This window comes from Hermetia illucens, chromosome 6 (assembly GCF_905115235.1).
Source record: "Hermetia illucens chromosome 6, iHerIll2.2.curated.20191125, whole genome shotgun sequence".
NCBI lineage: Eukaryota > Metazoa > Arthropoda > Insecta > Diptera > Stratiomyidae > Hermetia > Hermetia illucens.
In genome coordinates this window covers 66129817-66145883 of record NC_051854.1, presented here as the reverse complement: position 1 = coordinate 66145883, position 16067 = coordinate 66129817, and the positions used below count along the sequence as shown (strand labels likewise).

Sequence of the window (16067 nt, the reverse complement as noted above, 5' to 3'; positions counted from 1 at the left end):
TTTGCTCAAAAGCATGAAAGATAAATATGTCAACATATTTGCCAGTAACTGATGTCCTGTTTATGATAATTGAAGCTGAATTATCCAAAAAACAATATAACGTAATCAGAAGTTATGCGAAGCAAATATTCCAGCCTTACAAACTTGTCCAAAAAGAAAAATAAAAATGTTACCCAGAAAACATTCCGTTAAAAGAAAGTGAAGCTGAGGTACCATTACAATCAATTTTAGACCTTACTGCCTGTCGGCTACTGTCAGCTCAAAAAGATATCTTTACAAGTTTAGATCTTCGGATTCTCTAACCCTAGTTTTAAAGTGGAGTTTCGATGGTAGTTCCAGTCATTCGCAGTACAAACAAAAATTCGTATCAGAACTTGACAACATTAACGATCGATGATAAAGAATAATCTGTGGCGCATAAAGCCAGATTCACGATGGTAAATTATGCAATGCCTCAAGTGAGACTAAATCTTCTCTCCAATGCTATTTATGCGGTGCCACATCCAAAGATTTTAACAACTTACAACAAATGTTATCCAGAAGTGTCAATGATGGCTTCTTGTCGTTTAGTATTTCAGTGTTACACTCATGGATAAGAGCATTTGAATTTTTACTGCAACTAACATATAAATTATTGATTAAATCTTGGCGAATCACAAAAGAAACCGAAGATATTGTTGAGAACAACAAAAAAAAATTTTCAAGAAAAATTGAGGGAAAAAATGTCGGTAATAATCGATGAACCAAAACCTGGATAAAGTAGTAGTAACGATGGGAATGTAGCCAGGAAGGTTTTTAAAAATTTTGAAGAATCCGCAACTATTTTTGTAGTTGAAAAAGAACTTATTAGACAATTTTATATGATTCTACAAACAATTTCAAGTGGTTTCGATATAAATAAACAAAATTTATTGTTTAGAAACGGCCAAATTATACATACGATTATATGCCTGGAACTAGCGAGTCTGACTGTGCATAAGATTTTAATTCACGGCCCAGAAATAAATTATTTCGCACGCATTGTTATCAATCGGATAGCTTAGCGAGAAGGCACAAGAAGTTCGAAACAAAGGTTTTAAGGCCTACATGGAATATTTTAGCCGAAAGGCTTCACAATATTACAGACACTTTTAATAGACTCTTAATTTCATCTGATCCCTTTGTTACTAACCTGCGAAAACCACCAACTTTAAAGGGAAAATCATTCGATAGGGATGTTTGCGATATGTTAACGGTGGACTTGGATAATTCAGCTCCCTCAGTACAATACCATCAAATCACGGATTCTGATGATTCCGCCTAATTAGATTCAAAATTTATTACTGGCTCTAAATAGAATCAAGTGCAATTAAATATACATTCCTATTTCTTCCTATTTTTCTTTTTTTTTGATTATAATCATTTTTTATTGAAATAATCCTCATCTTAATATTTTACTTTACCTAACAACTGAACCAAGCTTTGAAAATATGTTAAATGTTCTGGGGTTTTTCACTTTTATCGTTTCACATTTTTGCGTTTTACATACACATATATTATGCGAAATTAGGTCTTTTCATAATTTATCCATGCTTTTATCCCATTATTTATTATTTATAATAAGATTCTAACACGAAAAAAATGGTTTTGAAGTTTTGAGCACGAACGCCCTGTAAAGGCCCCAGTGTGACGGAGCTAAAAATAAAACGGAACGTTTGAAAAAATTTTGAATTGCGGCACAAGACAAAGGATTTGTTTGGAAGTTTATTTTCGCCGAAGAAGTAGAGGAAGCCTGTATTTCTCCATGGTCCTATTTGTGCTGAAGTTTTAGGTATACCAGATCCAAACTGATTTCTGTAAATTACTTGTAAGGGAAGAATAAGGATATAATAAAAGCCCGAACTGACGAGCAAAGTGCAAGAAAGTGCGTTTGGACGGGTACTTCTTTGTAGCTGCGCCGAGGTGCTGGTGGACTTGAACTGTTAAAATTTGCCATCGATTCGGTTAAAAAGCTCTTGTAATTAATGATAACCAGCTTTGATAATCATTTTGAATATCCCAAGTCACAGAGTCATTACACGTGAATCGAGGATGTAACTAGAAAGGAAAGAGTTCTGTCATGTGTTCGTATTATAATTATAATGACTAATGTTCGATAGGTGTTGTCGTTTTACTGAGTCACCGAGCTCTCCCTCCCTCATATTACTTATTTTCTGACCGAAGACAATCATATTTGCGGAGAAATCTTAGCATACCTTTTTCAATTATATCATATTATATGTACTTTGTTTAGTTAATGTTAATTTATCAACGTAAATAACTTAGCTCAACAAAAGTTCTACAAAAATTCCCTGAGTTTTAGTTTTTTGACATAAGGATTCGGACGTTCCAGTGCTATTAGTAATGAGTAGTATTAGTATTGAGGAATCGCTGACCAGGTATCCACAAAATTTTCATTTCAGAAGAAAAGATTCGCGCTGTAAAAATAACCATAAAGACCTCCAAAAAGCCTAAAAAGTTTGCCAAAAATTAAAAATTAATAAAGAGTCAGTCCCTGCGGCGAAGTCGAAATTGGTAGACTTCGGAGTGATAAAAGAAAAAAGTCTTCATCGCTTAATAGTCTTACATTTCTTTATCAATCTACCAATTTCATAGTTTTATTATTTATTTATACACCTATATTTTTAATGTTTTGTGTTTTGTGTAAAGCAAAACCTTATTGAAATTTGCTACTGTCTATTTGTCTGTCTGTCACAGGCACTTTCTTAGACGGTCACGGGCACTCCGGTCATTTCATTTGAAGTTTATTGGAAAGGGGGAAACTGCGAACCCTCTTTTAGTGAGAGAATTACATTGTTCCACGTTGTAGTTATAGAAAAGAGGGGTGTAATTTTCATCACCGAATATAGTCATGTGGGATCTCAACTTCCAAAGCTGACATTTGGTGCAATAGGGGGTGGTGTACGGGCTAAAAAGTGGTAATTTCTTTCACGTATCAATTTTCAGAAACTAATATCATAATTGACAAAGCTATAAGATACCTAGGCGTCAAAATACCCTCCCTACCGATATCTGTACAAAGTTGATAATAGTTGTATTTATTATTTAGAAATTGACTGGAAACCCTCTTATGTTCATTCTAGAAAAATGAAATTTTGCAGTAAGATAGACTATGATATAGACCATGATACCTCCAGGCGTAGTTTTGTTTAGCAAAAAAGCGAGGAGGATATCCTGTTCCAGGGTGATCATGTCATTCTAGGCTATTCTAAGTTCAAGCATTTGCCATCCTTGACCATCTGTTCGTGATTTTTATCGATAACGATGAAACAGCTGCTCGATGAATGTCCTAAATATAAAAATAACAATTCTACTTCATTTCCCTAACTGACTTTCAAGGGGGCATATATACGTCTATCTTTCTCGTCTAAGGAGCTACTTTCAATTGCTGGCAAATCAGCATGTTCTTTAAGACAACATTTTAACCGTAAAATGTACCTCGTTCTATTGGTTGACAATCATCCAATTACAATATTTCCAGTTGATTGATATCATCAGGAATACTATAACAGCATAATCCTTAAGTTGCTGTGTGTTACTGTGTTACGATTTACTACAACTATATTCGCTATGTGGTGGCGACGATATGTATGAAAGTCCATAGTTATAAAAGGCTTGAATTAGTGTATGAAACATAAAAGGGGGCAACTAATTGAGCTCTTTTTTCCCATTTCTATCTTTAAAATGTCTAGAAGTATTCGAGCAGCAATCCTATAAATCATGAAGAGCTCTGCAAACCATCCCATGTTTTAACAATCAAAACTGGAACCAATTAAATAAATACAATTCAATTATTTGAATTGAATGGTTACTGATTGTTCGCATTGGCGACTCTGTGGTGCTGCATTTTGGCACTTAATTGTCGAAATTTAGTTTGACGCATACGTTCGTGCGTTATTCCAGATAAATTTTCTAGCACCATGTCACTACGAGTGCACAGAATATATCTTTTTAATTACATTCATTCTCTAGATTGACGGCGAAACAAATTTTGGAATTTATACTTTCTAAGCTAGTTGTCAGTTTCCTTTTGAAAATCGAGGTTGTGGTTATTTCGCGAATAATGGAGAATCGACTGCAAATACTGCGAAAATATCGATTGGAAAAGATCTGCATAATTACTTTTTATAGAGCACGTGAGGCAAGTTTAGTTGAGTGAAGTGAATAAAAAGTATTTTCGTATCCATCAGTGACATTAGGTTATAGAAGATAGTTTAGTGAGTATTTTGCCAACATTGTGGCTGTTCTTAAATTGAAAAACAGAAGTCTTGTTACGTTACAATCGTAGTGAATGAATTGATACTAACATTATGAAGTCAGCGCAATCCTTGCATTGTTCTACTACTAATGTTGCTGTGGATAAAAATTATGTTTATAATGGTAGCTTCATGTATTTTTGGTGTATGCTTTTTGTGGGCCTAATACAAGAACCACATAAATTGGCCATGATGTTAAGCCTCTGGAAGCCAGCTTCGGGACGGACAATCCGGTCGACTTTCTGAATCCAAGCTTCTATAAAATACTTTTTCTGGGATGGATACTCACTTTTGGTTCGAATAGTAAATGTCTGCTAATCTGACTCTTATTTCTGATTATTTTTTTCCATTTTTTTCAAAGAGATTTTACTCCCGTTTCATTATTATTATACCTAGTCAAAATATAAACTTGTGCAAATTATCTAAGTTTACATAGCAGAGCAAGCGGGGAGACAAACAAATATTCATGATGTAATCAAGATTCAAACCCAGGTCTTAAGATCAAGAGGCTAACACCGAGGTTATCTCAAAGTCAAATCTATTGTGATAACTAACGTGTAGAATATCATTTTATCTTGAGTTGTCGAAATTTATCAAATACAAAATTTACCTCAGTGTCGTTCGCCCTCTATAGTTCCGAGTTTTGATCGGCTAGAAAAGACAATGAATGGTGCCTCGTGGTAACGGAGACGAAGATGTTGCGTTGGTCATTGGTGTAACACACCATAATCATGCCTGAAATGAGGACATCCGCGATTAATATGAAGTTGCGAGGATTATGGAAAAAATTTGAGGGAGTCGTCTTCGATAACATGATCATGTAATTCGCGCTAAAGAGAATTAATTCACTTGTCAGGATTGGTATGAACATCAAAGCCCCTGGGAAACGAGCAAAAGGCCGGCTAAAACAATGATAGCTTGATATGGCGGATGGTGATTTGAGAGCAATGCAAAGCCATCCAGTCCAAACCTTTGGCTAAGCAAAATGGGACAACCGATCAAGACGATCCAACCGCGCTTTTGAATGGGACAATAGCTGAAGAGCCCTCGGAAGAGCCAAAAAAGAAGTGGCGTTGCCAAACTCAACAGCAAACTTATAAATCGTCATCTTTTTCACCAAAACTAATCTGTTTTGATTGTTCTTGCTGCCATTTTTTCCCCAGAACCTGCATAACATCTGGCGTTTCCTGCGCTTAACACTTTTCGCATCATTCCAAAATGCTGGCCTACATTAGTTTTTTTATAATAAATATTCCCTCATTATTTTAACTAGCGGAAACAGTAGTTCCAAATGAGCAAATTATTAAACAAAATACCATAATGCCTTCGTCGCGTAAGGTAAAACAATCGTTTCAATACAGAATATTCTCGGCGGAAAGTAATTTGTTTCATTAAATACCTGCAAAACTGCAAAAAACTTCTATTAACGCGAAAAATGGCATTTGACATGGATGCAATCTATTTGCCGGCACCCATAATTATCCATTTGATTACCCCAGAACGGAAAAAAATATAAATAAGTTCTATCAATCGAACACGATAACGATCTAAATGAAAGCAATAAGCAAGGGAGCCGAGAAATGTTAATCTATTGAGATATTGGTAATTAAAAATTTCACTTTTAATGTGTGAAATCAGACTTGCAGATCAAAATCAGGGGTGGGGGTGTATATTCTTTTGGAATAAAATTAGTTGAAAGCCTCAGTGGGCAGTTGACTGCATTACCGGCGATTTGGGAAACGGTTGGCTGGCATGCGAGATTTAATAATAACGTAATAACGATATGGTCGTTGGGGTTTTGTGCAGAAAAACTGATTCGTTCCTTGCTATGGAAAGGTAATAATACTACTGCTATTAATAAATTCCGAACCACGTGTTGTGTCCATGTGCCGTACGTTAATTCTACACTGTGTGGTCAGGTGGGGTACAGTGCCACATACTTTCGTGAAGCGAATTCATATCTAGGTTCCACCATAAATTTTTATTTACCTAACATAATTCTCAGCCTAGTTCGCTTCCTTTTATTCATTAGTGTGTATATTTGTTCTGTGCCTGCTCTCTCTCCTGGACAAAATTATTTGATAGCTTATCTGAACTCTCTAATTCTCTTTACTCCTAACCTTCACGTGATTGTTATTTCTGCTTTCCGGTTCAATCTCTTGGAATTACCTAAATAGTATTCTCCATATTATTCTTTGCAGTTTTCCTAAGAATTGCTCCCTATTTTCCTGGACATCTCTTAATGCCAAAGTCAACGTTTATTACGCAGGTTCTTCACTTCAATTACTCCGTTGTGCCCAGATCAAGTTCCGCTTCCGAACAGACAACTTGGGTGGCCTCCAACCTTGGGACCAATCAACTGGAATTGCATCCTAGTTAACTTAACGAGCGACCAAGTCTTTAACACTTTTTACACCTACTTTTCTGCTTGCTGTTCCTCCGATACCACTCTTCCTTAAGATGGCCACGCGCTTACCCAATTTGGTTCACCACTAATATGCAAAAGAAGATTTTTCTGCGATATCAAGAAGGAAGAACATTCTGTCTTCCGTAAATTTAGCTGATTCTTCTGTAAGCTTTTCCATGAGCTCATTTAAATTTCTTCCGCGATATTTGATGGTTTTCGAGGCCGCTGAGGGTTCGAATTGCTTTGGTTACATTTGCAATGGTCACAACTATGCCTGCCTAGTCCTTTTCTAGTTGCAATGGTGAAGAGGAAATGATTTTGTAGCAAAGTTAGTGACTATGATACTGTATTTCCCAGCACCTTTCTGCAAGGCAATAGGGAATTTGGGGTCGCCTATTGTTTTTAAACTCTGAGTCATTAATGGAAAAATATTTGTTATCTGCCTGAAGATGAAATTTTTCAGTGATAGACTTAACAGCGGACGAAAGGGATAGTATAGTAAAGGATGAGTTCTACTCACTCAAACACCAAGATTGGAAAGGAAAAACTCATTGGGAATCACAATCCTTATGAATCATTTAATGACAACTGCCAAAGCCTAATTGACTTCCTAGTAGCAAGAATATCGTTGTAAATTGAACTTGTTTCCCGCATCACTATCTCATAAGATATGTTAGAAATCGCCTGACGGAGGCACATTTAATCAGACCGAAAATTCACTTGTCAATAGTGGCCTCTAAAATATGGGTATAGAATCCAACATCAGCAACGACGTTAAACAGTGTTGGATTTATTATTTTCATGAGCTGTTAAAACATAAGCTGAAATTTCGTCTCATAAATATTAGTCAGCATCATCTATCGAAGTAATTAATGTGTCAAGAAGGCGTTAAAACCGAATAAGATTCCTGGTTTCAACAGAATCCCAGTAGAACTTCAAAAGGCAGGTGAAATGTTGCTTCGATCGTGTGCTAATGGCGTAGATATTATGGCAAGAACTTCAAAACTGCTTATGGAGGTAATCCAGAAACTGGTTCAGTCGGTTTAAAGATCGACAAAAATGACAAAAATTAAAAAGTGACTGATGGTTTCGTCCAGAGCAGAGGCAACTCATCAGACGCTGCCTCACCTTTGCCCTGGGAGCATCGTGATCGAAAGTGGTTACAGATGGCAATCGCTCCTTTAATATAATCGCAAACACGTCATGAGTGTGAATTATATCTAAGCGAAATCCGCTTTATATATTCAAAGCTCCGCCCACCCTGGTGAAACCGTCAGTCACTTTTTTGAATTTTGGGCATTTAGCTCAAAAAATGGACCATGGACCACAAATGCGGAAGAAAGTTTCTTCCCAATTCGTCCGATCAGATATCAACTGGATGCGGACAAAAATAACCCAACGTGCGTAGAGCATATCCAGATAAATATAAGATAGAGACAAAACGGCGATCCTGCAGAGCAAACAAAAAGTTATTTTTCAGTTCTTCCTTCAATCCAGCAGAAAGGCGAATTTCACACTTTTAAGAGCCTAAGGAGGACCTTAGGAGGAATCATATTTGCTACCATTAATCAAGCAGGTATTTGGCGACGACCGATCACAATTTGTTCTGATTAATAAGTACAAGAATCGATAGCATAACAATCCAATTTACGTTGCACCGGTCCCAGGTTCTCAATCATAGTTTCTTTTACTGATGTCTGTCACCCAGCCCAGATACAAATGCTTCTACCATTCGTAAGATTTGAACCGGGATTTTCCATTGCGACAGCTTATTGCTCTATCCACTAGGATAATCTAGTCTCATTTAATTCTAAAAATTACAATAGATTGAGTACAAGTGCTAAGTACGAGTATAACTAAGAATTGGTGCGTAGCTAACTCGTTGTCTTCTTCTATCCTCTGTCTGGATACACACTCTCCTGAATTTTGCTCCTTATTCTCAGTGTTTCCCATTCACTTCTTAGTGGAGTATAGATTATCCACACAATCAGACTCGACTTCAGTTTCACTGTCATCATTTAATCCTGTGCAAGTGCTCAGCACAGTATTGAAAAAAAACATAAGACGAACATAGACAACTATGATGACTGGGATTCGAATCAAAAGTAGTGAGATTGATAGGCCGACACTTTAGCCCCCACTAATGGCACCTTAATATTAATTCAGCGTAATTCATCATTAGTAATCTTAATACTAATATTGGTTCTGGCCTTGTTGGATTTTCTAAAGTTCCTGTATAGTTGAACTTGGTTCTCGGCTGCTTACGAAGGTCTTCTCTTGATTGCTTTCCGTGACTGATGCACACAAACTGAAGCGTTTCCTTCTGTGATCCAATTTGCCTATTTTTGATATTTTGTACGACAATGCTGCAATGTTTCGATTTAGCCAGAAGCACGCATTAGGATTGCATTTCGCAATATGCAATATGATTTAGAACTGGGTGTAAAGAACAACAAAGGTGAATAAATGTTTCTTTTTTTTTTCAAGTTTTAAAAATTAGCCCTGAAATGTTGAAATGGATTTTAGGCTTTTGCAGAAAATTTTTTTTAACCTTTTTTGTGATAGGCCTTCTAGATAAATTTGTGAATATAGGCAATAAAAATGATGGATGATTTTGAATTATAATTTGAAAATGAGTGAATGAGGGGATAGAAAATAGGGAATTGCAAGGAGGGAAGTGGAACAGTTGGAAGGGAGTTAGGTAAGCAGAATGGAAAGAAGGAAATGCAACTTTCCTCCTCCTTCCTTACCACTGAAAGCCAGCTAAAGGATGCGGATGCCGAGATGACACGGACACTACAGTTTACATTTGCTTTTGGGGTGTCCCAGTGCCGTGGACTTATCACTTGCACAACATCAAGTGTGGTGATAATGAAATTGAAACCGCCTCCTTGAACATCAAATAGTAAAAAATGACCTTTAGAAGAAAAGGCCTATGTAGATGCCCCATATTCCCGAAAAAAGTAAACAAGCAAACGCAGAAGTATTTCTAAAAAAGTAATGATCTTGTCCATCAACTAACCGGTTTTGCCGGCCCTGACTTCTCTGAAAGGCCTTGACACGCCAAACTATACAACGTGCTAAGCGAGAACAAATTTTGCTAGCCTCTGGCTCATTCTTTTGAAATTATGGGTTAAGGCCCGAAGCAATGAGGGTTTGGATGAGAATCCCGACTGTGTCATGGATGTTTCTGTTTGACTTTGTGTTTGCTCGCCAAATATAATTTATGACTGACTCGAATTCTTTCTTCATTCAAACCTAGTAAGAATGTACTAAGCTGAACATTATTTAAATCTCAAATGAGGCATAAAAACCAAAAGCTTTTAGCATTTACATATAATATTTCATCATTGACTAATTTCCTTTAATCCTTTCTTTCCAGTTACCAGTTGCTGATCCATTTTTGGAAAAAGTTAGCCTTTCTGATTTACGTAAGTACATCCTTTAAAAGTAATTTCCCCCAAAAAAAGATTTGCCACCACTTGATACATGGCCTATTTAATATTATAAATTAGAAAATTATTTTGCTACAAAGTACCATTTGAAATTCTCATCCGATGAGGAAAATATTATGCATCTAATGAAAAATTAGATTTTTACGACGATATCTTTTGCAATTACCAGCAGAAATATTTGCATATAACTCGTAAATTTTATATACAATTAATTCTGTCTGTATTTCTCATGAATTTAATTAAGAGTCAACTTAAATCGATTCGGAATATTTAAAATGAAATCGTCCACCTATTAGATAGAATTGTAGGCTAGATACTATTTGCCAAATGGAAACTAAAATTCAGAGAATTTATATTTCAAATGTAAACATGATTTATTGGACTTGCAGTTATTGACAGAGATAAATGTGTTAAGAAATATAGTATTTTAATCATGGGAAAACGTGCAGCAGAGAGAAAATTAAAATGTTTGTTTGCTTAATGTGTATTGGTTGGAACAATGTCACATAGGATACCATTCGGACTAGCTCAGTCTTTTACACAAAATGCAATTTATAGCTTAATCTTAAAGATAGATACATTCATACCTAGTTATTTCATTGATTAGAAATAAGATCCACTAGTTGCCCTTTCAGGTCATCTAGACACAAATAAATTTATCACCACCAATTACAGTTGTGCTACTTTTATCGAACTTTGTCTATTCTCGTTCATCTAAACCATAGGAATGTTTACTAGGGAGGATCACCTGGGCTCGGGCTGATGTCTATCCCCAAAATTGCACAATTAATATAATCTTCGGAAGGTTTCTTGATTCCAAGCCCGGAAAATCCCTCTCTTTCCCAGCCTCTCGGCGGGGCTGCGACTATTGCAGTTGGAAGCTATGGCCCCTACTTATTGAAAGAGTTGTTTTTTGTTGAAGAAAAACGTTTATATTTTATTTGGATTCCGTTATCGTTATGTACAAATCGGAGATTTTCAAAGCTCCTTGTAGCTGAAACCACGTGACTTCCGTAATTGAAATCCTTAAAAGTAATTCCCAAAGTCTTTTTGTGGCCACCTATCCAAAAATTATGTCATGTCTTCTCATTCGAAACACTACAATCAACAGTTGTACGATTCCACGAAAGTTAGAATACATATCTATTTATTTGTTGAGGATTCAATAAAACTTAGCTATCCAAATTTTGAACGTTTTGATTTTATTCAGCTCCTCAGAAGTAATTCTCTCTCCAAAATCAGTTCTTCATAGACGGTAACGGTCCATTTGAATTATTTCATGACGCTCACTAGTGTATCCTTTTTGATTGCTTGCTACTCGTAACGAGCGTCCCCTTTGGCCTCTTCACACTTTCCGCTTATCAGTTTCTGACTTTCTGAATAGTCATCTCCTCCGGCTTTGTAATATCCTGCCAGGTATGCTCACGTCATCTAGAAGTTCCTTCCTTTTGTTTTGTAATTTGTCAAATGTCTTCATCTTTTTCTTCAGCCTTTGTCCCGTTCACAAGCGGGGTCGGCTCGTCGTGATCAGTTTCGCCATTTGGCTCTATCGAATACCTGATCTGGGTGCAATCTCGAGGCTTTTAAATCCCCATCCAGTGTATCAAGTTACCGTTGTTTCGGCCGTCGTTTTGGTCGTTTACCATCGACTTCGATGTTCAGACCAATCTTGGCAAGTAAATTCTCGTTAGCACGAATTGCGTGACCATATCGTCGAAGACGCCTCTCTCGCAACTTTTCCACGATCGGTGCAACCCCATAACGATCGTGGATATCCTCATTTCGGATGTGATCAAAACGCAAGGCGCCGTTCATTGTCTTTTATAGTTGGCCAACACTCAGAACCATAGAGGGCGACAGCACGGATGACATTCTGGTAAATTTTGCATATGAGACGTTCGTTGATACGCCGATCACAAAGAACATCAGTTGTGGAACGCCACTTCATCCAGGTTGCGTTAATGCGTGAAGCAGTTTCATAACGCAGTTCTCCAATGGCTGATATCATTGACCCGAGGGCGCTTCCTTAATGAATGATCTCATCTTGCTTTGCTATCAGCTATCTGATGGCTTTGTTCGCCACTTCTAGCTTTGTTTAGTCAATCCCTCCATCTTTCCTTTGCCATTTTCTTTCTTTCTTCCTCTTCACGTATGGCTGCTTCCTTGTTATGACCCTTTGTAATTTCCTTCTATCGCTGCTCCGACCGTATCGGCATTTGCTCCACTTGTTCCTTGTTTAGTCGTTCTAAGATGCCATTTTCAGTTTTCCAGATGGCTTGCTTCTGTCGTTTTGAAACCCCACCAATGGTATCTTCCGATTGAATTATAATTCCGCGGTTTGCTTTGCATTATCTTTGTATTTTTTGGAATTTTTTGGACCGTTTTTTTCATCCTGCCAATCATTGTGCAACTTGCCAATTTTTGGATTTTCTGGTGTAGCCTGTTGTCTTTGTTTTCCGTTGCTCTACTGTCACCTGCTTATCTCCAAGAATCTAATATTAATTCAGGGCTATTTTGTAAACTCGAACTTGAGTGTCCTGCCAATGAAGCATTTTCATTTCTTTAAGATCAAATTAATCTCTTATAGTATATTTTTTTCAGGATATCACTAGCATGAATAACAGAAAGGATTCTCAATTATGTTGGCAGAAAGGAGTGCTGGAATCCTATGGTCTCAGAGGCACATTTTCCAACCAATATAGGGTCTTCTAAAGGAACTTCCATCAATTTATTTAGAGTGGGTTTATATAGAGATTCTATAAATATCCTTTATTGGATACCCAAGATCAGGGCACCAGAAAGTGTAGTTGCTGTTGCTGTTGTCATACAAAGCTTTGCTTACAATGCATTGCGAGAGAAAAGGAGAAGTAGTATTGTTCCCCAGGAACTTTCTTGATTTGATTGGTGATCATCAAGCTTCTATTCAGATCTAGATGATCGACAAATGATTTTATACTTGTAATTATCTCTTTGAAGTGCAAACCTTATTTCATCTTAGGCTCAGATTCTTGTTTCTTCCATTCAGGCTCTCCTTCGAAAATTTTTTGCAAGGCCATTTAAGAGTACTATCCCCAAAGTGATATCTTTTCATTCTTTTGAATACTTTGCGATATCAGTATATTATTTTTTGCAAATTTCTAATAGGAAGACAATGGAGGACCACAATACTTTCAATCAAAATCAAGATTGAAATGGAAACACAAACGGAAATTTCGGAGGGGAGTGAGAGATTATGTCTGTATCCTGAGATTCGAATCCTTATCAGGCAGAAAAAAAAAATGAATCAACATTGTTCCAAGAGTAAAACAAATATCAATAGCTATAATTAACATGCTCCGTGAGGGACACAGGGATTATTTCTATCTTAGTATGCAGAATTTGTTTGCCTTTAAGCTTCGGAGGCAATGGCTAGTTCGGGGAAAGAACTCTTCCTCTTGTAAGGGTCAATTTGTCAGCTCCTGTAAAATGGAGAATATGTTCAAGTTTGCAAATCGTAGAATCAAATATGTGCAAAATTAACTAAATATAACTCCAGAGATATTTTCTATTGAACACTAAGCGTTTTCTTTCATATCCTTCTATACAATCTATTCCGCATAAAATGTAAATTGAATGCTCTGTATACTCAACACTCTCTCAATATCTTTCATGCACTATGTTTTGAAGGTGAAAAAGTCTTGAATCATTGAATGAAAATTCCCTTCACTTCCCAAGGACTACAATTTGCGAATATCCGTCAGTCGGAAAAGCTCTGATTTATTCAATAAACAATTTCCTTCACTTCACTGAGGGCATGATTTTCAAATATCCATCAGTAGAGAAAAAGATTTTGCATTTGTTATAATTCTTGCTCGCAAAAGGTGTTACAGATGAAGTGGAGCCACGAGTTGTATTGTCAAAAAATATTCACCAAAGGTGCCACACAATTGCTAATAACTGGTTGGTGAAAATAGGTCGTTGTGACTAAGATTAAATCGCCAACCACTTCAGATGAATTGCAAATTCTAAAAATCACTTGCTAAGGCAGAATTTATTTTAAGGTCAAAGGTAAAAGATACAAATGGTTATACAGATTTTGTTCATGCAAGGCAAGAAACTGTTGAATGGTTTCGAGGATAAGAGAAGGGGCCTGTTGAATTATTTATATGGACATTTTCTTCGATGATTCAGCTACTGTGGTAGTTCCGCTGCGAACGTGACTTCGGTTTCGGGCCTGGTTACGTTTTCGCTGTTGGTTCATTTGGTAGTTGACCCTTCTGCCCGGGCGCCGGATCGAAGGGCGCTTTGTAAGGTGCGGGCTTCTATCGATGAACATTGATATTCGTTTCCATTCACGTCCATTTAGAAAACTTGGTCCTAGCGGGGTTCCAGAGGTTTGCTCAACACTGCTGAACACATGTAAGTACGTTACTAAGTCCTTGGGAACAAAGATCCCGGAGTTGTGGTGTACTATCGAAGTTATACGGGGTGGTGTCTCATTGTTCTCTGTCAAGTTCCCTGAATTTCTGAAGAAATATTAGCGGGTTCGGTGACATCTCCTTTGTTAAGCAGAATTGTCCGGGCAACCGCAGTAAAGTACTGTGTACCAAGTCTGGGGCGGATGTTGCGAGATCTTTTTTGCTACTTTGGATGATCAATATCATCAACGAAGGATCCCGTCCAAAGCAAAATGGTACACGGTCGTTCTACTCTTTTCGAAAACAAGGCTTTAAAGAGCGACACTTCAAATCGCTAGTGATGATCGCTGGAGATCAAAACCTTATGATCCAAGCGGAGAAGAACTATTTCTGTCTCGGCTCTATCTCTAGCCAATTGGTATACCTGCCTATCATTATCAGAACATGGGTGTATAATCTTGCGACTTCGCCATGGAATCGATTATGTTGGTGCGTATGTGTACCACCTCCTTGTTCATCTTGAATTTTTACCCCTTAGAGGGAATTTTATTTCGGACAACCCCCAAAGATCAGACGGGACTAGTTCCGGACTGTACGGTGAGGTACAGTTTTGACACTGTGTCTTTCAAAAAACTCGACTACAATATGCGCGTCGGAGAGTTTGGCATTGTCGTGGTGCAGTGAAATTTCGTTGATGTTCCTATGCGGCCGGTTTTTCTTGAAATGACGCTACATGGAGGTCAAATCAGATTTGTAATAGTCTGCCGTGACGGTCTGACATTGAAGGACTTCATATTGATATAAAAACCTCTGGGTATTGAACAAGCTCCACGTTTCATTTTTCACGCTACATACGTTGCTCCCAGTTATTCCACCCCTTACTTAACAGGCGTCCACTCCCGGAGTCACGTCTTACAGAAACTGTTACATGCGTCCAATCTGTGAACCAACCGTTTTCAAACTGAAGGCATAGATGGATAAAAGAATGCTGAACACGATATCGCGCTGTGTTTCTACCTTTCTCAATTCGATTTCCCTTCCTGCGACTATTATCATTACTTTTTAACAGCCCTCATAGATGGGTAAATATACCTTTCATGGGTGTCCTTCGTAAAGTGGCCGATCGCGTTCTCCGACGCTGTGGGTTATATTTAATACGTTACTTCTCAAGCCGGCAGGAATGTATGGAAGAATTTTATAGGTTCGCGTATTGCAGTACAAGGAAATTCCGGTGTCTAACTGAAATTTCTGCAGTTGGAGTTCCCAGAATCTTTAGTAATCCCTGATTTATTCGCGTAGGCAGGACAATTGCTTTGGTAATGGTGGAAATTGGCATGTTGATACTATGTTACCAATACGGGACAGGGCGTTTGCCACGATATAATCTTCGCCTACGACGTAACAGATTTCGTTAGTGAATTGAATTGTAAAGTCCAACTTCGAAGCTGTCCCGGTGAAGCTTTCCTCGATTTCTTCTCAAATTCAAATTACCTTCAGCCAAGTCCCCAAAGTA

General features: G+C 37.4%; 1 protein-coding gene across 6 annotated transcripts in view; it reads left to right on the top strand.

Moving 5' to 3' along the window:
* The window catches only part of LOC119660607, a 586737-nt gene that overhangs the window by 498593 nt on the left and 72077 nt on the right, over window positions 1–16067 (top strand). For all 6 annotated transcript variants that reach the window (XM_038069301.1, XM_038069297.1, XM_038069296.1 and 3 more), the window contains one exon: window positions 10085–10133. In XM_038069301.1, coding sequence (XP_037925229.1) covers window positions 10085–10133 — 49 coding nt within the window. The remainder of the gene's footprint in view (window positions 1–10084; window positions 10134–16067) is intronic.